Genomic DNA, 22,950 nt, shown 5'->3' on the forward strand with positions numbered 1-22,950 from the left:
CTACTTTTAATGACTTTTTTTACTTTACATATTTAGTGTGTACACTGATCAGGCATAACATTATGACATTATAACCTTTTAAGTGGTGAATAACACTGAATATCTCTTTATCATGGCACCTGTTTATTATGCAGCAAGTGAACATTTTCTCCTCAAAGTTAATGTGTTAGAAGCAGGAACAATGGGCAAGCGTAAGGATTTGAGCGAGTTTGATAAAATTGTGATGTCTAGACGACTGGGTCAGAGCATCCCCAAAACCGCAGCTCTTGTGGGCTTTTCCCAGTCTGCAGAGGTCAGTGTCTATCAAAAGTGGTCCAAGAAAGGAATAGTAGTAAACCGGCGACAGGGTCATTGGCAGCCAAGGATTAACGATGCACATGGACAGCGAAGGCTGGACCGTGTGCTCCGATCCAACAGACCAGCTGCTGTAGTTCAAACTGCTGAATGCTCAATGGGTCAGAACTGTTTTAGCAGCAACACAATATTAGGCAGGTGGTCATAATGTTATACCTGATCGGTTTATGTGTGCAGTACTGTAATACTTCAATGATGACACGAAGACTACTAAAACAGGCACCAGAAGAAGCTTTTCGCTGTAATGGTGAATGTAAGGTTTAAAATATAAGCGTTAAAGTCTTTGTTGCGAGTGTACAGGAAAGTGGTGAAGTTGATCTTTGTGCTGCTGAGGTAGGAAGCAATGAGCAGCTACAATATAAACTAAATGGACAAAAGTTTTGGGTTGTACATGATGTCTTTAGACAATGCCCCTGTGCACAAAGCCAACTTCATTAAGATATGATTGACATAGTTTGGAGTAGATCTTGATTGGTCTGCTATGGAGCTCTGACCTCAACCCAATTGAACCCCAGGACTCCTCACTGTACACCATAACACCCTTGCGGTGAATCAGCACTATGCCAAACTCTAGTTCACATCTTTCCAGAAGTGTGTAGGTTGTGATATCAGCAATTGGAGACTAAATATGGAATGGGATATTTAAATGCCACATATGAATATTATAGTCAGGTGTCCACAAACTTTTGTCCATATAGTGTGGTTGTTTTTGCTCACTGTAAAAATTTATAAGAAAAAAAAGCACTTTTTTTTGTTTGTTGGTATTTTGGATAATCTCTTATTGATGGACATGTCCACATTTTATTTAATATTTCTTTGAAATGTAGTGTCTGATCATTTTAATGCACCACAGCGATGTAAAGGTTGACCCTCAGCTGGGTTTTTCTGCAAGCATTTGTGTTGTTAAATCCGTATTATTCATGAAAAACACTGAAGTAAAACTCATCAAACATTCTATTTCTTGTAAAGCAGTCGCGTACTCATTCCCAGTTGATGTGGAAGAGATCATGCAGAACAGAATTTTGTTTAACCTGAGGAGAAAAAATCAGTTGTTAATCCTGCTGTCATTTGAACTCCACCTGAAATTTATTCTGGTTGTCTTGCTGAGGGCTAAATGAGAAAGTTCAATGTATCCACAAGTCTTTTCCCATTCTGAGGACTGAAATTAAAAACACAAAGCATTTCAGGTGTACAGTGTCTTGGGAAACCATTTAAACCCCCTGAGTCAAGATCATGAATAGAAATCTGTATGATGAAACAGTACTTTGCTATAATGCAGAGACAAACAATAAATGTGCTGCTTGTATTTAAATGCTCAACAGGGTTTTACATTGCATACAAAACATATATCACAGTATATTAATATCTATTAAAAAGTACAAGCTGAACCATACCAGGTTAATCAATGATTGTATGTTTTTACATGTATAATTACATGCTTTTGGGTTGTTGTTTTTTTTTTTTGTGCTTCAAATATTATTGCTGAAAGATTTATGACTCAATCAGATCAGAAACATGTAAGCAGGGGAAACTGTAAGGTTTTATTTTTATTCTAAAATCATATGTACCTAATAATAATAATAATAAAAGAAATGGCCCCCGTTTTTCCACGTATCCTTGGAGACCGTTAAATATTCCCTATTTAAAAACTTTGTTAAAAAAGAAACTGTAAATCAAACCCATAAATAATTATGAAAACAAAAGAACAACATGAGCCCAACTTTTTGGTACAAAGCATAACATTACATCATCATAACATAGACGACAATAATGAGAAAGTCTGAAGCCTGGATGTTGTTAAACAGTGTGAGCTGAAAGAGGGTTTTATCTTGAACAGCAATGTAAACTGTGCAGTAGCATCACTTGCTTTTGAAGCTGTAGACACCTGAACTGGAGGTGTGTTTTTAATTTTTTTGGTCTGAATTTGTTACATCTTAAAGACAGAAAAAAAAAGAAAAGAAAATGACAATCGCATAAGCAGGTGAATTTAAACAGCAGACAGAGAGGAAAGAGTTGAAATGAAAAGCATGTCAATTGACTGCTGACAAGAATAGAAAAAGTAAAATGTATTTATTTGAACAGATATTTACTGATTTAAAGTAGAACGTTCTGGTCCCAAAACTCCACCAAGTCAACATGAATTGTGCCGTCTCTGTTTATAGCCGAGGATTACCAACACCGAGCAGAATATATTGCTCTAGGAAAATTAGAAAAGTGCTTGACGCTAGTGAAAGTCCAGTGACTTTATTAAATATGAACTGTTATGTAATTCCAGAAGATTATATATCTGTCTATCTATATATAATCCTGTACAAATCTCTTAGCTGAAACTCTTGATCAGGGTGTCCAGAGCTCTTTGGTAAACAGGAAGGACTTCGGGCCAAACGCTAAGCAAAATTGTTTTTGATGTTTGAAGTGGCTCAGTTAATGTAACACACATACTATAGCTACCAGGTGAGTAAACAGTAAATGCACACATTTTATTTTAAACTATTTTCTATGAAGACACAAATTCTGCCATAAGACATCATCGTTCGATGACCGAAAACCTGATTATTTTCAATTGCAGTATATATATATATATATATATATATATATATATATATATATATATATATATATATATATATATATTTATATATTTATTTATATATAACTTGTAGTGCACTACAAATAAATTCTTGACAGGCTAAAGAACTAAACTGCTCAGTTCTCATCTTCAGTAAAAAAAAAAAATAACTTATCCATACAGTCCTTCACACAGAAGACTAATCATGCTAAATCTCTATTACAAAAACTTAGCGTTTGCATATATTCTCATTCCTATAACATATATAGGATTTTGAGTCTGATATACTGTAAATCTTTTAGTATAATCTATAACTATTTACATTAATATATAACTACAAGTGTGCATTTCTCAAGGGTAACTGTTACAGCTGCAAACGTTTACAGTATCGAACTAAAGGGAAAAGGGGAGAAGGGCAACTTTTTTTCGAAGTAACTGTACGACTCATGCTGTTTTTTCAAGTTGTTGATTAGTTGTGCAGCCGATACGATTATCCTCATGCTAATCCTGCATATTGTAGCGTCTCACAACAAAATGTGACAGCTTTGGAATTGTTGCAGAAGCAAACTGTACTGTTTCTGCTATTCATACATCAATTACACTAAAATCAATCTAAAAATCAGTGCAATGCCCCGAATTGGCATTAAGGGCTATTTTCAAACTTCTAGTCCTCTGAATTCACTTACTGTGTGCTCCCATCCTTTCTCCTGCTTATCAGAAGACTTGACTCACATGCAGTTCGCTGAAGAAGATAAATAAGAGTTATAAGAAGAAGCACATCTCCCCCTGGTGGCTGCATTTTTGTAGTGCTGTATAGGTGCAGTGGAGGTGTGAAGTAAAGTCCACTGCAGTGTTTTCTCCAGAGTTTCTCGAATGATGGCTGTGCATCCACTGTTTTGTGTGAAGTAATAAACTGCTAAACCTTACTGTTCTAACTGAAGTGAATAAATGAGGTGTTCCTTTATTCTTCTGACACAGCATTAAGAATGCCCTTCTCTCTCAGGTGGCTGCGCAGCGTGTTGAAAATGCTGAGCTGTTGTTCGGGCTGCAGGACCAGCAGCTGCTGTAACACCTTGCTGGGGTTCGGACCCCTGAAAGACAAACAGCAAGTAAGTGAGCTTTTAGAAAAGAAATAATAATATTAAATAAATAAAACAAACCTTTCCAAAATGCATATTAAGATATATATTCTGTATATTGATATTGTTATTATTTGTTATGTATTGCAATAATAGGACACATTTATTTTAAAAACAAAATCATCAAAAATTAACTTTTTTATAGAATTATTTGATGCTCTAAAAATGCATTCAAATGCTTTATGTACTCGGGTTGGATTACCAACAGGGACCTGTCCAGCAGGGGGCTCTATGGCAAGTAGAGCTTCAAACTGGTGACCTGCACGGGGACAGGTTTTTCAGACATAGAGTGATTTCCCGTCCTGAGCGTTTCAAAGTTTAGTGGGTAGTGCGTCAGTAATAATGGTGTGTGGAAAACACGGTGCTCCGTGTGTAGTTAAATGGACTAAACGAAGCATTGAGGAAAATAATTTGCCTCAATCAATTTTTGTATTCAAATTACTCGAGTTAAACGAGGAAGCATTTTATTCCTAAACCCCAAACAAAAAATAAAGTCAGACAATGTGTATTTTCCTTAACGAGTCTGATTAAAAACAAACTCTGAACTTTAATATTCATCATGCTCTCACTACAAGTCACTGAGTCGGAGCCTGTTACAGAACTGCACGTCGATGGATGCGTTTGTGGGGTAAAATCTGAGTGTCCTAAGGCCTCAGAAGGCCTCAGGTAATAATTTGACTCAAATACTCATGATGGATGTGTAAAGTCCTAATGTGTGCATTGCTTTTCATTTGATAAGTTGTAAGGAAATCAGCAATGCCTGCAATGGTTTCTGCATGGCAGTCTGTGGGAGTGACTCATCCCTGGATGTATTCATTTAAATACATTTAAAAGGACACTTGGAGACAAAAATGGGACTGTTTTAGAACCTGTATAGAGAAGAAAGGAGCTTAATAACCAGTATACATGGGATTGCGCATGAGCGTACACACTCTTACCTGATGAAGCTCGCTATGTAAACATGGACAAATGTGGCCATCAGATACTGACAATCAAAGCGGTCCATGATACCACCATGTCCAGGAATGGTGTCAGCAAAATCCTGTGCAAACACAATCAATTTCAGTGGTTCTGCTTTACTCATTGTTAATTCTGAATGATTTCGATTCAACTAGAGAATCCTAAATACCCTTTCACATTGAGTACAGGTGAACAGATTCTGTGCTCTTTATTGCCGTTAAATGAAATCTGGACATAGTTTAACCCAGGGCAATGATAAAGTTAATAACACTACCGTGAGAAGAAAATGGTTACGCTTACTTTGATTTTAAAAGCTCTTTTAAATCCGCTGGCGAAAAAGCCCCCGAATGGCCCGATCAAGGAACCAAATGAGGAGAGTGCGATGCTGTGAATCTGAAATGGGTATAAGTTCACCGTTTTCTGAAAGAATTAGACAAAAAGTAGTTTGATTATTAGTTTTTTTAGTATTTTTGTTGTATTATGTATGACTTTTAAGTTACTGAAAAATGTACAGTGGAACCTCGGGTTACGAATTTAATTCGTTCCGGTACTTTATTCATAACCTGAAAAGTTCGTATCCCGATACAAATTTCCCCATAATAATGAACAGAAACTTCGGTAATTCGTTCTGGACAACCAAAAATATTACTTAAATAAAAATAAAGCCAATATTCACTAATATTATTTACTTTTAACATGTTATATTAAAATCATACCACATAAAAACATACAAAAGAGGAAAAGATCTTTACCAGGTACTTTCCCTTTGAGAAGACTCGCTGCAGGAGACGACGTCAGAGAAGGGGAGGAGGGAGAGTTATTGTTTGGAAGGAGAATCTTATTATATTATATTATTTATATATTATTATATATTATATTATAGAATATTAAAGACAGTGTTATTAACATGAACGCTGAGACAATTGTTGCATTAGAGGGAAAATGAGAGCTGTTTCTTTAAGGCTACTATCAGTTGGTATTGAAGTCCAGAGTGAAATTCATTATGGGTATTGTACTTCGGAAAAGACTGTAACCCTGCTAATCTATCTTCATAAAAACAAGTAAATTGGTTATGCATCGGCTAATGTTGTTCATCTCATCATTCCACGAGCATCAACTAACGAGTTGTTAAGCTGCTGCCGGGAAAAGTTCAAGCGGATAAGTAACACGATGCTCTCGCTAGGGACACAGGACGCTAACTGATGTGACGAGCTGCGTGGATAGAGCAAAAACAACCAACTTGCCTGCGATTTTTTGGTGCGTGACGTTCGTATCCCGATATATTGTTCGTAACCAGGGGCAAACATTTTGATGAACTGCGATTCGTAACCTGAATTATACGTATGTCGGGGCGTTCGTAACCCGAGGTTCCACTGTATATTTTTTTAATGAATACTGGGATTCTTTATATCATACAGATAAACATTTGCTTACCCATCCCAACCCAACATTCTGTGCCATTGCAGGCAGTGTGTACTCCTGCATCACAAACAGGTCAGAGGGTTCACACTCCACAGCAAAACGATTAGTCTCACTGTTGTACTCTACTGGACACACAAAGTACTGGTACTGTGCCAGCAGGTAGGCAAACTGGAATGCAAAGAGACACTGCATGTAAGTATTGCATTATTTTACTGGCTGTCAGTATTCTTCTTATAGAGTTTCTGAACTTACAATGAAGCCAAAAACCACTGTGGAGAAGAAGCCTCCAATAAAGCCCTCCCATGTCTTCTTTGGAGAGAGCTGAAAGAACACATTAAGACTTTGATAGTAAAAGTGGCTGCACTAGAAGTCAAATTCCTAATCTTATACAATGACTTACTTTAATCAGAGGTGTTCTTCCAAAGAAGAAGCCAAAGAGGTATGCCATGATGTCATTACAAATGACAATTGATATTGGTACAATAAACCTGTTGAACAGATAAACAGTGTTTATATTGACATGTAAATATTAACTGCATGCATTTTTGTGGAGAAAGAGGGGCTGCACAAAACATTGTCTGTTAATCATTATTGCAATTCCGGTCTTGCAGTTGCATTGTTGCCGAAACCTACGATTATGTAAATAAACATTCTAGCAACATATCAACCCTGTCTGCAAACTTAAAAAGACCCAGAGGACCCAGTGGGTTTAATTATTTTAATACTTTGCAGTTTTTATGGCAATATACTATTTTTCATATTGTGCATCTATAATACAAAAGGGTTCAATAAATACAATTATTATAATATTTTGTATAATGCAACAGTTATTTTCTGCCCACAACTCGAGTTTCTATTTTTGGCCTTTCACAGGAAAAAGTCGGGGCACCTCTGGTCTAGAGTAAGAAAAACTGTAAAGGGAATAACTGCTAAAAAAAGGAACTAACTGGTCTCATAAGAAATGCACCAAATTATTATGAAAGTATGAACTAAAACAAAAAAAATTTTTTTATTGTATTTTAAATGTTTTAAATGGCTAAAAGAAATAAAGTACTCTGAGACATGAAGTTAGCAGTCAGTCATCATTCGGATTGTAATATTCAGATTGGCCTCCACAACACCACCATGTGGTAGATTAATTTCTTACAATAGCATGCCCTGTCATATTATATTCCTTACATAAGCAGTTTTGGGAAATCAGAAGAACTGTGCATAGGGAAATATTTCAGGGCTTGCAGTAACATACACTTAGGAGGAACCCAAAACATCCAAGCGGAACAAAATGGAACAAAGACATGCAGTGAAACAAGTCTGTCAGGTCGGGTGTGATTCCTGCTTACCAGATCATTCCTTCAAAAAGGTTCTGAATGACCAGATGAGACTGAGTTACCACAATCAACAGAGTCACATGGGTCCAAGCAAACTGAAATGGCAAACACACACACATACAGACAAACATACACACACTGTTAATGGATAAACAAGAAAAACATCTGGCTGATGACGACAATGATAATAAAATGGAAATCTGTAAAATATCCTGAACAAACATACACCTATACAAGCAATTTATATCCATTAATGTGTAGTTACAAGTGTGAGATCTGTGTAAGTGAGGGTAAAATAGCATTTGTATTTTAATTAGAAAAATATAAACAATCTCTGATTTACCATTTAACACGGTTCCACACGTTATAATTAGGCACATGGGAAGAAAAAAGTCTGAGACACCTACACTACATTGCCAAAAGTATTCCCTCGTCTGCCTTCACATGCAAATGAACTTGCATCGGAATCTTATTCCATGTGGTTTAATATGATGTTGGCCCACCCTTTGCAGCTATAACAGCTTCAACTCTTTAGGGAAGGATTTCCACGAGGTGTAGGAGTGGAAAGTGCATTTGTGAGGTCAGACACTGATGTTGGATGAGAAGGTCTGGATCGCAGACTCCGTTTTAATTCATTCCAAAGGTGTTCTACTGGGTTGAGGTCAGGACTCTGTGCAGGCCAGTCAAGTTCTTCCACACCAAACTCACTCATCCATGTGTTTATGGATCTTGCTTTGTGCACTGGTGCGCAGTCATGCTGGAACAGGAACAGGCCGTCCCCAAACTGTTCCCACAAAGTTGGGAGCATGAAATTGTCTAAAATGAGTTGGTATGCTAAAGCTTTAAGAGTTCCTTTTCACTAAGGGGCCGCAGCCCAACTCCTAAACTCCCTGGCAACTGCCAAACCCAGACTCGTCCATCGGACTGCCAGACAGTGAAGCGTTCTCCCTCCAGGGAACACGTCTCCACTGCTCTAGAGTCTAGAGACGTGCTTTACACCACTGCATCCGATGCTTTACATTGATATAAGGATTGGATGCAGCTGCTCCACCATGGAAACCCATTCTATGAAGCTCTGTACGCACTGTTCTTGAGCTGATCTGAAGGCCACATGAAGTTTGGAGGTTTGTAGCTATTGACTGCAGAACGTTGGTGACCTCAGTGCACTATGTGTCTCAGCATCCGCTGACCCGCTCTGTGATTTTATGAGTTGCTGTCATTCCCAATCGCTTCCACTTTATTATAATATATATCCACTTTGTTAAAATACCACTAACAGTTGTAACTGTGGAATATTTAGTAGCAAAGAAATTTCTGAGAGTGACCCATTCTTTCACAAATGTTTGTAGAAACAGTCTACATGCCCAGGTGCTTGATTTTAGACACCTGTAACTATGGAAGTGATTGAAACACCTGAATTCAATTTGGATGGGTGAGTGAATACTTTTAGCCATATAGTGTATGTTGTATGCGTTATATAACTATTGTAGCACTTGCTAGAGAACAGAACAGTAATAGGCTGATAATTGTGGTTGTTTAGCCCATGAGAACTAACAAACCTAAGTCAGAATTATTCATTAACCCGTTCATAAGATGCAAGTCTTAACTATGCATGAAATAAAGATAATTAAAATACAGAATCTTGTGCAATAATTTACTAAATAAAAAGGGAAAAATAATCGATACAAGCTTTTCTATACTCTTTTCTATTAGGCATTCATTACGCTTAATAAAGTTGAATGTCACCTGAATCCACTTATTGTGTATCTGTATGCCAATACACTGGTCACTCTAACTAAAACGCTGTTTTTTTTTTTTTACCGAATAAAACATTCAGCACATAAACCTGACCACAGTAGACAAGCTTTTCATGTGCAATCAATTATTCAAGTGTCTTTAAATTCACCAAGGTAACAAGATTAGAAGTGAGGAGATTTGTGTCTGTGTTAGTGAGTGCATGCTGTGTCAGTGGTACACACCATATAAAACTGCAGGCGGTAATGTTTCTTCACTAAGCTCAGAACAAACATGCAGAAACCTGTGAAGAGTAAATAACATGCTGGTCAGCTTTACCTGAACGTTGGGGTGTTTTAATACATAAAAAGAAATATCAATATTCAGGAAATACTGTATTCATGTATACAGTATAATGGTTTGACATGCTCGAAGATGCTTTTCTGCTCACCGCGGTTGTAAAAAGTTGCTATCTGGGTTACTTCCTGCCAGCTTAATCTGTCTGGTCATTCAACTGAATGTATACTGTGAATGCCTGATTAGTGCCCAGCTGAGTAAAATGTTTCATGCTTAGGCTAAAGTCAGTTTTACTATAATAGGTGCCGTGTCTGTATTACATTTAGTTTTCCTTCAGATCATATTAAAATGCATTATTTGTGTTGAGCCATGCTGATTCTAATAACTAAATATCATGCTTGAATTTTACAAAGTCCCTACTGTTGTGTCATATATTCACCTGAATCCAGACTTTAAAAATAACAAGTTTGTGATCATCCATTAAAAAAACATCACTTTCATTCGACCCCAGAGATGTATTTACGCAACATGGAATCTGAGACTGAAAACTGAAATCTTTTTTTTTTTTTACGGCCCTGTGAAACTCACCTGCCAAGTACAAAGTGAAAGAAATAAAGCGATGATAACGAACAAGGAACTGCAGCGGCTCCTCCCTTTGGACTAACGCACCAAAGTAATCCGCCACCGTCTCCCCGTAAAAGAAGTAGTTCACACAAATCAAAAAGTACCTGAAATGTAAGGGAAAAAAATGTATTAGTGTTCATTATGACCATATTGTTTGTAAAATATGAACAGTATTTTAGTGGGTATTGCCCTCCATTACACTCTGAAATGTTATTGTTTGGTTAAAGTGGGAGTGAGTACTTTATGTCAGGGCTCCAACATGGAAGTGCACTTTGTTCAAGTCCAGTTAATCACTAGTTTATCTATGGGTAGATACGGCGGAAGGAAGAGTGAGTGAGTGAGTGTGTGTGTGTGTGTGTGTGTGTGTGTGTGTGTGTGTGTGTGTGTGTGTGTGTGTGTGTGTGTGTCATTGTTGCTGATTTTCCATCTACCTGCTTTTATCTGCACTGCACTGTCAAGTGCTTCTGGCTATAAATGAGGAAATGTGTCTGATAGAAACAGATCCCACCAAGAATATTCACAATGGCAAATAGAAATGTGCCTTTCAGTTTCACCAAAAAAATTAAATGTTTCTTTGTATTGGAAGTAAACACAAGCACAAATCTGCCCTTTTTTGCATTCAGCAGTAAAGAAAAAACCTATTTTAACTCACCAGCTTAGTGTTCTGAACCACGGGAGCTCGTAGGAATGGTAAACTCTGTAGCCGATGGTTATGATTTCCTGAAAACACTTAATTTGAATACTCATAACCTACAAAACACAAACACATTAGAATAGATAGTTTAGAATAAACCAAAATAGTATAACTATTAGTGCTGACTGCAGTACAAATATTTAAAGCTTATTAACCGGTACATTAAAAACTGATTTAAAAAATTTAAAATCATTTAAAAACATGCACTCAACATGAATGCATATTGTGAAGGTTTTTTTATGGAGGAATTTATTTATAGAGATTTATTTAAAGATTTATATTTAAGTCCCTGGTTACAATCAGCAGATTTTACATTCCTTAGTATGCAGTAGTTTCCAGTTGAAAACTGAAAAGTTGTTTGTAAGCGTTTCAAAATATTAAATTGGATGAAAAATTAATAAACCAAATGTAAAAAAAAAAAAAAAGTTTTTTTTTTTTATGAATTACTGTTAAAAGGAATAAAACACTTTGGGAAAGGCTGGATTTAGAAACAATTAGGTAACAACAGTAACTCTGGGCTCCGTCACACCACCTTGCTGTGAATGATATGCCTATGAGAGCACACGCTTCATTGCACTACACCAATCCTATGAATGCTTTAGGAGTCACAATTGGGTGCTTTGTGCTTCTTTGTATGTTTGCAGACAGACGTTGAATGTTTACTTACCACAAATATAAGCATAATGGGTCCCAAATAGATGATAAGGAAGAAGCCTGTGATCATCGTAAGTGATAAAATCCCTCGTACCCACCAGTTCTTCCATCTGCATAAACAGGAAAGACACAAGCAAAAATCAGTAACAAAAGTCATTCTTGCCCCAGCATGTTTTATTCAAATCATTTTTAAATCCTTAATGTATATCTCCTAGATTCAGGGATGTGATAGCAGAGGTTCAATTAAAACAAACAATGGGAAGGACATTTGATATATAAAAAAACTAAACGACATGGTAAATATGTGTTCCCAGTTTAATGGAAAGTGGTTTGTCTAAATGAATCCTTGTCCACTCACTAACTCCATAAAAAAAAAACCTGGAACAAAATTAGGAAGTCTACACTCCAAATAGAAACAGGGAGTGTAAATATTTCTCTGTTGAAATGTGTGTGGGCGTGTGGTTTCCAGTGCGGTGTCCAGTCGCACCACCTACGAGCATAAGATTGCAAAATGTGCGCGTTGCCAAACTAACAAATGAAACTGCTTTTAGCGCATGACCTTAGGCATAAATTCCACATGCTTTTAAAATCAGCTTGTGTTGCAACAGTCTAAGAACTTCATGGACAAAACAAACCTCTGAAATACTGCTGTTTACACAAACAAAAACCAGCATAATCCAAATTCACTTCAGTTTTTTGCAAATTACTTTCAGTTCTGCTGTGAGGAAAAAACAATACCTTTTACTCCAGTTTACTTCGAAAACATTTGTTTTGTCTGTTTCCAAACACATTGAAAATGAAAGACAAAACAGTGAACTTTGTGGCACAGGACATGTGTCAGTAACACAAATCCCAAATCAAGCAATACAACATGGGGTGCTGAGTCCAAGCATGACAAGACTTGTGACTCCACTTTAACACCCAAGTGCCACCAGAGTGGAACAGATTGAGTCAAATTCGCCTTTAAACCATTACTCATACATGATCCCAAAGACGGGGTTATAATAAAAAGCCAGTAGATAAACAGAAGGGGAAATGATATCATCCAAAGGCCTCTGAATGTCCTGACCAAAATATTTGGGTATGAGGTGAATAGATGATCATAAGAATGGCATCTTTCATTCCCTTATATTTATATCCAGCTGTATTAAACAACTTGCCACCATTTGCTTGAACACACCCTTTTTTTTAACTGACAAGTGTTTCTTGTTGCCCTGGTCTGCCCTGTTAGACTGACTGTTTAAACAATTAATAGCTCAGGAATATCTATCTGGGTTTCAGCACGTGAAGACTGAATTTAGTGTTCATTAGATACACCGACATGAAGACCAGAGAGGTACCTATGTGGAAAAATAGAGGAGATATGAATCTCAATCTAATCAGAAGGATCTTCTGCCAACATAACAAAGGACTAAATCAGGAATAAGGTAGAAGCCTGGGCAAGTTTATTTCCAGACCTTAACCTAATTAAGCGGCATTTCAGCTCCTGAAGCAGAGACAAAAGTGCGAAACCAATTCAAAACAAATATGTCTTTGAAAAAAAACAAAAAACAAATGAAGAATGCCACAGTTTAGGAGGTTGTTGGCTTGATGCAGCTATTGCAAGCACAAACTAATATTAAATGTGATTTACACTGTTGCATCATTAAAATGAAAAAGCTACAACCTGAAGCTTGTTATAATGTTGGTGTTTGGTGTTTAATCTAGGTTTTAGCTATTTAACCATTAAAGACAGGAATGCTGCAAATCAGAAGTCTGAACAGTGAAAACAGCTTTAAATAAAATGATTTTAGCTGAAAAAATATTAAAAATAACTGAAAAATGAATAAATAAATAAAAAAGCATGCACATGTGCTCTGGGGTAAACAGCAGTGGATATTGAATTTTTGTACAGCAAAGTAGCCCTGAAGTACACAAGACAAGCTACAATGCAGGGGATGACAGGATGGTTTGTTTCTTTGCTCAGGTTAATACGTTTCAAATACAATACAGAACAGGAATAAATGGAAACAACTTTCGAAATAAACATTTTTATCTATGTAAAGGATGCAGATATGTTTTTTTAAATCGACAGACACTGCAAAAGCTGGAATTAAGCTGCAACCCCAATACTACTCAATTTTGTTTCCAAATTCTAATGATATACTGTTTAAATTACAGGTACATCTAATGCTTGTGGATCATTTAAACTGTAATATTTTAACATTATGAGAACATGAGAAATTAGAGAGTGCTTTATACTGAAGACTCCCCCCCTGAAATAAACCCTAAAGTTCTTGCATTATCCATGACCATTATAAAGAATTGAAACTGGAGACTCCTTCCTTATAATATCCATTCTTTCATGTGTACCATACTAGTCTGTCAATTTTCTCTACAGAAATTTTTTATACGTAATCTAATACTAAGTATTAAAGCTTAATGTTAAAAAAACAATAAATCAACACCTTCTGACCAGTCAGATGGTCAAATGCATTTTTGTCAGTATTCCCCCCCACGCATTCTGCCATTTGTAATATTTGTTATGTCGTGCACTCAATGGCATTTCTAATATACATTGTTTACATAGCTACTGGTATTTATAGACATTACAAACACTTTTACTCCACACTGACTATAAGAAAGGAAAAAACATGATTCATTTTGCCCAGAAAATCAGTTCAGCGTACAGGAATGTGGGTGTGTAAAACGGCGCAGAAGCGCACATTCCCACAGAAGGCACTTGTTAATCTGGAACTGACGATAGTGTTCATAAAGCGAACAAAGCAGCTACAGTTAAATATATATATAAGCTGGGCTGCAGTGCTATAAAGCATTCTCTGTGTGTTAGAGGACAGACGCTGCAAGTCATCTAGGAAGCCCCAGAGCAGAGGGAGATACTGTCAATAAAGAGAAAAGCGAGAAAGTGAGAGAAAGACGAGTCATCAGAAACGGTGACGAGTCCAGGCGCCTCCATTCAGCACATTCTCATCAACCAATCGACCAGAACGCGAATGCGGCTCGACCTTCGGCAACCCCGTTAATCCTCACGATTGTGTGCATATTAAACGTTTCATCCTCGTTTTATATCAAACACAACACACGTGTCTTTCGTTCTTTTTTTATAAGATAGAAAATCCCTAATAACATGCAAAATAACGTAGAACAACGAAAAGAAAGCCAATGAAATGCATGTGAACGTGCAGCTTTACACTCACAAACATGCGCCACGGTACGGGGAAATGCAGGGATTATTTAAAGCCTACACTATATTTATCTTATTTCTTTCCACCATTCCCAAATTTATTTGTAGTAATTATAGGAGGAGTGTAGATTATCCAGTACAGCTGAGGAAAGGATTTAGATTTGTTAGAAATTAAAAAGAGATGTAAATATCCTTCAACACACTGTAATTATTATATATTTTTCAGATCTAAATAAATTCAGCTTGTGCATCATTTTATTTAGATCTAGATCTTTAAAAAACAGAATGCGTTACAGAATGCGTTCTGAGGTGATCCCTGTCTTAAACAACACTAAACGAGACACACCTTAGCCATGCTTGTTGATTCTGTTATATTTTCTTGTCCTGAAGTTTGACTGGACAGAGACAGAGTTACCTGGATGACAGTCCCTCCAGGGCTTTGGTGAGACATTGTGGAGTGTTGTCAGTAGACGGTGCCACGTCAGGAGTATATGCTTTACACTCGCCCTCGATGTCCCCTTCACTGTCAATTGCAAGACCCAGTCTGTCCTCGCCATCTGCTTCCTGTACACAGTCAAACACACACACACTTAAATTGTTTGATTTATTTATTTGTTTACTACCGTATTTTCCAGTCTATAAGCCGCTACTTTTTCCCCACGCTTTGAACCCCGCGGCTTAAACAATGAAGCGGCTATTATATGGATTTTTCCTGGGTTTTTCCCGGTTTCACAAACTTCATGCCAAAAAACTGAGCCCCATAACATTAGACCAATGAAATTGCTGAACGGGTTCAGGTGAACCAATGAAACTCTTTATATTAAATCAGATGCGCTCCACTGAATCGGGCCGCACCACATCATAAATATAGATGAGGTTCCTCTGATGTTTGACCTGCCGCTCACTCGGACTGTCTACTGGAAATTCAAATCATTCGTCACGCTGAAAACAACCGGGCATGAAAAAACACACTTCACCTGTGTTCTGAGCTGCACGGCATCGGGAGAAAAGCTTCACCGATGGTGATTTTTGAACGCACGACGATGCCAAAAGATAAACTCTCGATAGAAATAGAAAGGAAGGAGGAAGACAGTGAACAATGACTTTCTTAGTAGGCTACTGTTTAGATACAAGCCGTGTAACAAACACTGTCTTTCGTTAAAGCCTGTGTAAAGTTCATTAGTTTCAATGTAGACACCTGCAGCTTATAGACAGGTGCAGCGTATTTATGTTCAAAATAAAAATCTTTGTAAAATTCAGTGGGTGAGGCTTATATTTGGGTGCGCTTAATAGTCCGGAAATTACGGTAATTTTAAGTGCAACGTACACTTAATATCCATCTAGCTAAAACAGTGTAACAACTGGTTAAGACATGAATGTCCCACTGAGAACAAATCAGCCAATTATGATTCATACCAAAAATGCAAAAGAAAAACAAAAGCCAAAAACTCCATCACCAAATTAATATCCATTTATACTATAATATTGACTCTTTTATCACTGTTTCACTCTCCTTCTTTCTCTCTCTTATCAGAGTGGCAGGTGCCAGTCACAATGTACAGTGTTTATTTTTAACAATTTAATTACACTATATGGACAAAAAGGTATGGGACGCTCAACTTTTTCAGCGTGTTTCTTCCTGAAATTTGTTACCACAAAGTTAAAAATACAATAAAATTTTATAGGATGCTGTAGCGTTCAATTTCCCCTTCACAACCTCATCCAGCATGACTCAAAGCCAGTTCTATAAAGCTATGATTTACATGGGTTAGAGTGGAAGACTTTTCATGGCCCGCTTTAGAGCTCTGACCTCTAAAAGTCTAAACCCTATTTAACATCTTTGGGATGAATTGGAACACTGACTGCATCCAAGGCCTCCTCACCTACATCAGTACCAGACTTTACTAACACACTTGTGGATGGATGAGCACAAATCACCACAAACACACCCTTAAAAAATCTTGTGGAACATCTTCTCAGAAGAGTGGAGGTTATAATAACAGCAAACTGGGGACCAAATGTGGACTGAGATGTTCAAAAAGCAATTTTATGGTCAGGTGTCCACAACAGTTTGTCCATAAAGTGTAGCTTTAATAACAGAACTGGTTGAGATTTTAATTCCTGAACATTTAAAGCTGCAATCAGCCTTCTACCACAGCAACGCAGTAAAGGGTCCTGTATGAAAATCATGGCACACACATTTTCCAGTCAATGAGACACAGGCAAAATAAAATTGCATGTGACCCTTTATCAGAGAGCAAAAGCTAAACAAATGATAGGCAAATTCAGAGCAGTCAGGAAAGCAACTCCCCTGAACACGAGCTGGTGTGATACAGGAGAGCAAAGTTCAAACCCAACTCCGGGTCACCTAACTCCTTTTTCCTTCTCTACTTGGTGAGGAGGGAGAACTCTGTGAAGAAATAAAACGCGACACAACACAACACAACGCGCATTAACCCTGGAGCTGTGACGATCACTAAATCCTGCTTGCACATCATTAAGGTGTTTCAACAGAAGGATTTACTGGCTAACTGAATCTGATATTTTGAGTAACAAAAAAAGAAGATATATAAGGCTCCTTGAAAAAGCCTGGTCACGATTTGTTTGTCCTCACATGATAAAAAAAATGGCTAATCTATCAGTATATTGTAGCCATGATAATAATGTGGGACTAATTTGTAACCACTCACCATGAAACCAGAAACTATACAGAGCAGACTGCTTAAAATATGCATGGGGCCGTGTGTACCACTTAACATGTGGAAGTCCTGCACTGTATCCCGAAAGGCATAACAGGGCGTGAATTAGATTTTGCAGACAAAAACATAGGCACCGCTTCTGGTTATAAAACCATTGTAGAATAAAAAAAACAATTATTTATTTGCTTCAAATCTCCAAACCAAAATTTCCATAATAAGATTACAAACCCAATGCAGCCATTATACAATGTGTCAGAGTGTGTTTGAGTACATGCTTTAGTACAAGTGAAGCAGCTATTAAACTAATACACAGTAAAGTATTAATTAAGATCAACATGAGACTAATATGTCGACAGGAGGTGGAGCTGGAGGTAGCAGAGCTGAAGATGTTGAGGTTTTTGTTGGGGGTGAAAAGGATAGACAGGATTAGAAATGAGTTCATAAGAGGGACAGCGCATGTAGGACATTTTGGAGACAAGGTGAGGGAGGCGAGATTGAGATGGTTTGGACATGTGCAGAGAAGGGACATGGGGTATATCAGTAGGAGAATGCTGAGGATGGAGCCACCAGGAAGGAAGTAAAGAGAAAGACCAAGGAGGAGGTTTATGGATGTGGTGAGGGAAGACATGCAGGTAGTTGGGTTGAAAGAGGCAGATGTACAGGACAGGGGGGTATGGAGACGGAAAGAAGAATGAGACATTAATATGTTCGGTGCCATGCAGTGATTCTTTTTAGAAGTTAATGAGTGGTACAACAGAAAAGCAGAGGACCCTATCATTGTGAGATCACAAGTTCGAATTGTGGTGGGAGGGCATTTTCTCTTTTCCTGCCAATCACAGCGACAGTAGAAAATCATGCGAGCTCATGTAAACAGCGTTCCGTCCTGTAGAGCAGCACGAGCAGGACTGGAGGGTGTTGTGTCACAGAAAAGCATGTGCTAGCTTCCAGTGCCTACAGTATGGCGGGGGTGATCTGGTTAGAAGTTGGAATTAAGGGGTTTATAAAATACTTTAGTAAAAAAATAAAATAAATAATAAACCTTTTTTTTCTCCATTCCATTCAGTTTTCTTTCCCCACTGCAAACACTGTGCAAATGCATAAGAACAGACACAGAGAGCTGATTTTTTTTCATTTGCATTCGCTTCACTGATCAGAATGTAAAAAATAAAAGTGTAAATCATAAACTCTGTCCTTTCAACTCCAAAACTTTAAAACGTGGTTAGATTGGTTAATAATGTGTTGTGAAAGGTTGAGAGGACTTTCCCCCATCTTTTCTATAATACATATCATAAACCAGAGTCTGTGAGGTCTAAGCAAACAAAACAGGATACTCCCTGATAAGTAGCCTGTTTTGCTCCATGCAGGTTCCTTCACTACAATGATTTCTGCACTATTTACTGTATCTGTATTAACTCTGGACTGTCACTTTAACTCTGTAATTGCACGGCACAGTGTCACTTTATGCCACATTATACTGCACATTGACACTTTAAGGACAAATCACACAAATCCTTTCTGGCAATTCATGTATAAACAAATTATGGCAACCCCATCGTAAGTCAAAAATATCAAAGTCAAAGAAGATACTATGACTGTGACGTCTTTCCTGCTTCATGATGATTTATAATTTTTTACTTTCTGCTCCAAACTGATGGCTTTAATCTTCTTTTTTTCCCACTACAAGCAGGAGACATACTTGGGTGCTTGGAAGACACGCTTTTACCACAAAAATTGCTGTTTGAAACTGTTTGAAACAGAAAAAAATTCACACTGAGACTTAGCGAGAGTGGGGAGATCATACACTGCTGCCTGTTGTGCAACTTTTTAAATATTTTTACAATTTTGTCGTATCGCAATCGTCATCGTAAGATGAACCATCTTAACTCGCTGACCATTTGTATGTATATATTTATTTTCCTAGGGTGTACACACACACACACACACACACACACACACACACACACACACACACACACACACACAATTTAGTTAGTTAGTTATACTATACTTAATACTTATACTTTATAGTCATTTTACTTATTTACATAATTTTTATCCTTACATTCTATTTTTCATGTTTACAAGTTGGATGGCCCCAAAGAGCATTTCACTGCATGTCGTACTCTGTATGAATGTGTATGTGACAAATAACATTTTTATTTGAAATTCAGTTGAGCTTCCAGCTGCCCAGGAGAAATTTCATTATGTTTTAAATGGAACCTGGCTACAGATCAAGTGCAAAAGCCATTCCATTTCCTTTGGATTCACCAGTGTGTTTTTGTCTTTGCATCTGATCCTGATCCTGTATCTGGGCCTCCAGGTGAAACAGAAAGGCTACGGCCCTCTGCTGAATAGGGAACGATTTGGTTTGCATGTATTGTATGTGAGCTTTTTAGTGAAAGTCATGCTATATATGGGCATGAAAAATCATTTCAGCCAATTGATTCAATGAAAGCAATGTTCCATGGATCTAATTAGGCATTAGACAAGGGCAATTTGTTGCAAGGCGAATTGATGAGTCACTTAAGTCTGAAATTTCAGATTATTGTGTGTAAGATAAGACTTTTAACTGCTCACTTTTTAATGAGGGCACACCATGGGCTGACGAAGCCTGAGCTTTATGCAGGTCATACACACTAAATGATTTTATTCACTGTAGCATTTATAAAGACGCTGCCCAGCATAAAAAAAAACAGACGTGGGAGTGTGATATTTGAAAAAAACGGGCAAAGACTCATTTTAGTTTTTCTTCTACCTAGATTTAGAGAAAAGCACCTGCCAATTCCCTAAACACAACTCTACCCAGGACTGCTCATTTGAAACCTACACATTTGCGTTTGCTATCAGAAACAACAATCTGCATTTGGTAAAGTGATATACATCATGGTCTCTGGGCAACGTAAATGTACACAGAGCCATTGTACGTGGTGTGTGTTGTTAAACATTGCTCAGTTTTCAGAGCCGTCCTTAAAGCTTTATTTTCATTCTAACCCAGCCGGCACACTGAACGGCTGCTGCAGGAATGAGACTGTGCTAATCCCAGAGCAGAAAGAGAGCAGCCCTAGCAGAGCCTCACCCAGGAGACCTTGTGCTAAGGCAAACACTTACCTAGAGAGACTAAAAGGCCAACCATAGTCTCCTGCTTATTACATATGAACTGGAGAGATCAGTTCCAGGTGAAGAAAGATAAAAAACCTGGAGTGGGAATTCCTGTGTGTGACATATTACGAGTCGAAATATAAGCTTCCCAAATCCCTTAATTATAATAATGTAGTCTAATTTAGAAATCATTTACTAAGGTTCTTAAACAAACCTAAATTAAAAATGTCAAAGTTTCAGATTTTCTTAGTACTCATGTATTAGCGGTTATCATTACCAACCTGTGAATTGTCAAGAGCATTAAAAGTGTGTCTGATGTTTATTTAACGACTCCCACGAAACTCTATTAAAGGCAGAAAACTGAAAAACAAAAATGACAATACAGTGGACTTTCTAAGCACATTAAACACGCTAAATCTCCCTCTCATGCAGCTTAAACCTTCCCAGCACGGGTTCAATCCTCATTCATTTGTGTATATGTTCGTTCATTTATATAGAGCGACAGTTTTCACACAATATCTACCTTGCAACAAGCTTTTTAAACTGTATATATGATTTAGAGCTGAAACGAATGTCTATTTAACTACACACGGAGCACTGTGTTTCCCCATGGACCAGTATAACTGACGCACCACCTGCTAAACTCTGGAGTGCTCTGCACAGGTAAACAAAAAAATTCCAGGTTTTTTCTCGCAATTCTGACTTTAGCCTGAAGTGGCAGAAAGTTTTACACATTGAAAATGAAAATAGTCTACAATTAATAGAATCGCATGGTATCACTCTAAGCCTCCAATTCCTGGAGAGAACTCTGTCTAACAATCATCTCTGGGGGAGACGGAACAAGAGCGATGAAGCAGAGGAGCCACGTTCATACACCAACAGATTCAACATGGTTACTAGTGGATGCACCAAAAATGTTGAATGTTTACAAAAAGTTAAAGAAAAAAAAAGATACTACTTATCCGATTACTCGATTAATCAATAACATTTTTGTTAGAATACTCAATAACTAAAACAATTGATAGCTACATCCCTGATATAATTTCAACAATTTTATGATCTAAACCTGATTTTTTTGTCAAGATTGTCAAGATTTGTATCCATTCAATTAAAAAAATAAATAGTCAGACTGTATTTAAAAATATGGCTGGTTACTGTAATAGTGAACAGAAGAAAAAAAACCCATAAATAAATACAAATTTTCCCTTGTCTGCTTAAACACATATCAGTAAAGAGTGTGTAAAAGTTCTCCATCTGGTAGAACCTGTTTTCTTGGCAACCGAAAAACTAGCTGAAAACAGATTTCGATTATTCAGACAAAGCTCCGAACGGTGTTTAAATTCCACTTGCTCATGGGCTGTCTATGCCCAACCCCATTCCTGCACACCTACAGTACCATTCTCATGAGTTTCGCTCGAACATACCCAACTCTGTAACCCTGGTACTACGAAAAGGCCCTGATCAGCTGTAATCCAAACATGTTCGTTTGAGAGCCGTGGTAACTCAATCCTACACCTGATCCACACAACCTTTCCCATTAGAATGACTTTAAACATCTACTTCTTTATTACACATGGTTTACCAGCTACTTTGTTCATAAGACATGTGTGTCATCGGATGTGTAAAGGCTGATACTGATCTTGAAGTCGGGGTGAATTATATTATATAACGTATTTTGCCATTGAATGTTATATCTGAATTCTTGACCAAGTAGGTCATAAGGTCATATCAGCACTGAGACAACCATGTCTAATCTAATATTATCCATACAAAATATGGACAGAATTACTGGGACACCTGACTCTTCCAACTGTATGTGGTTCGTCCCCAAAAACAGGATTGGAGGCACATAATTGTACAGGGAAGTGGTAGCATTACATTTTCTCTTCACGTGAATTAGGAGACTCAAACCTGTTGCAGCATGACAACGCCCCTGTGCATAAAGCAAACCCCATGAAGAGACACTTTATATGAGTTGGAGTGAAAGATCTTGAGTGGCCTGATATAGAGATCTGACTAAACACCTTTAGGATGAAACTGAATGTTGACGGCACCCCAGGCCTCCTCACACATCAGTGTCTGACTTTACTAATGCCCTTGTGTACACAAGCACACTCCAAAATCTAGTGGAACATTTACACAAAAAGGTGGAGGTTATAATAACAGCAAATGGGAACTAAATGTTATAGTCAG

General features: G+C 37.5%; 1 protein-coding gene across 1 annotated transcript in view; it reads right to left on the reverse strand.

Annotated features, from left to right (window-relative positions):
- Positions 1 to 1,876: 1,876 nt before the first annotated feature.
- Positions 1,877 to 22,950, reverse strand: part of cds1 (CDP-diacylglycerol synthase (phosphatidate cytidylyltransferase) 1) — a 24,427-nt gene continuing 3,353 nt past the window's right edge. The window contains exons 2-13 of the mRNA XM_046841653.1: positions 15,375 to 15,523; positions 11,789 to 11,885; positions 11,080 to 11,177; positions 10,392 to 10,531; positions 9,752 to 9,810; positions 7,785 to 7,867; positions 6,845 to 6,932; positions 6,697 to 6,765; positions 6,457 to 6,612; positions 5,323 to 5,442; positions 5,001 to 5,104; positions 1,877 to 4,014 (exon numbers count right to left, since the gene is read on the reverse strand). Coding sequence (XP_046697609.1) covers positions 3,885 to 4,014; positions 5,001 to 5,104; positions 5,323 to 5,442; positions 6,457 to 6,612; positions 6,697 to 6,765; positions 6,845 to 6,932; positions 7,785 to 7,867; positions 9,752 to 9,810; positions 10,392 to 10,531; positions 11,080 to 11,177; positions 11,789 to 11,885; positions 15,375 to 15,523 — 1,293 coding nt within the window. The 3' untranslated portion in view covers positions 1,877 to 3,884. The remainder of the gene's footprint in view (positions 4,015 to 5,000; positions 5,105 to 5,322; positions 5,443 to 6,456; positions 6,613 to 6,696; positions 6,766 to 6,844; positions 6,933 to 7,784; positions 7,868 to 9,751; positions 9,811 to 10,391; positions 10,532 to 11,079; positions 11,178 to 11,788; positions 11,886 to 15,374; positions 15,524 to 22,950) is intronic.

The sequence above is a fragment of the Silurus meridionalis genome, chromosome 27 (genome assembly GCF_014805685.1).
Source record: "Silurus meridionalis isolate SWU-2019-XX chromosome 27, ASM1480568v1, whole genome shotgun sequence".
NCBI lineage: Eukaryota > Metazoa > Chordata > Actinopteri > Siluriformes > Siluridae > Silurus > Silurus meridionalis.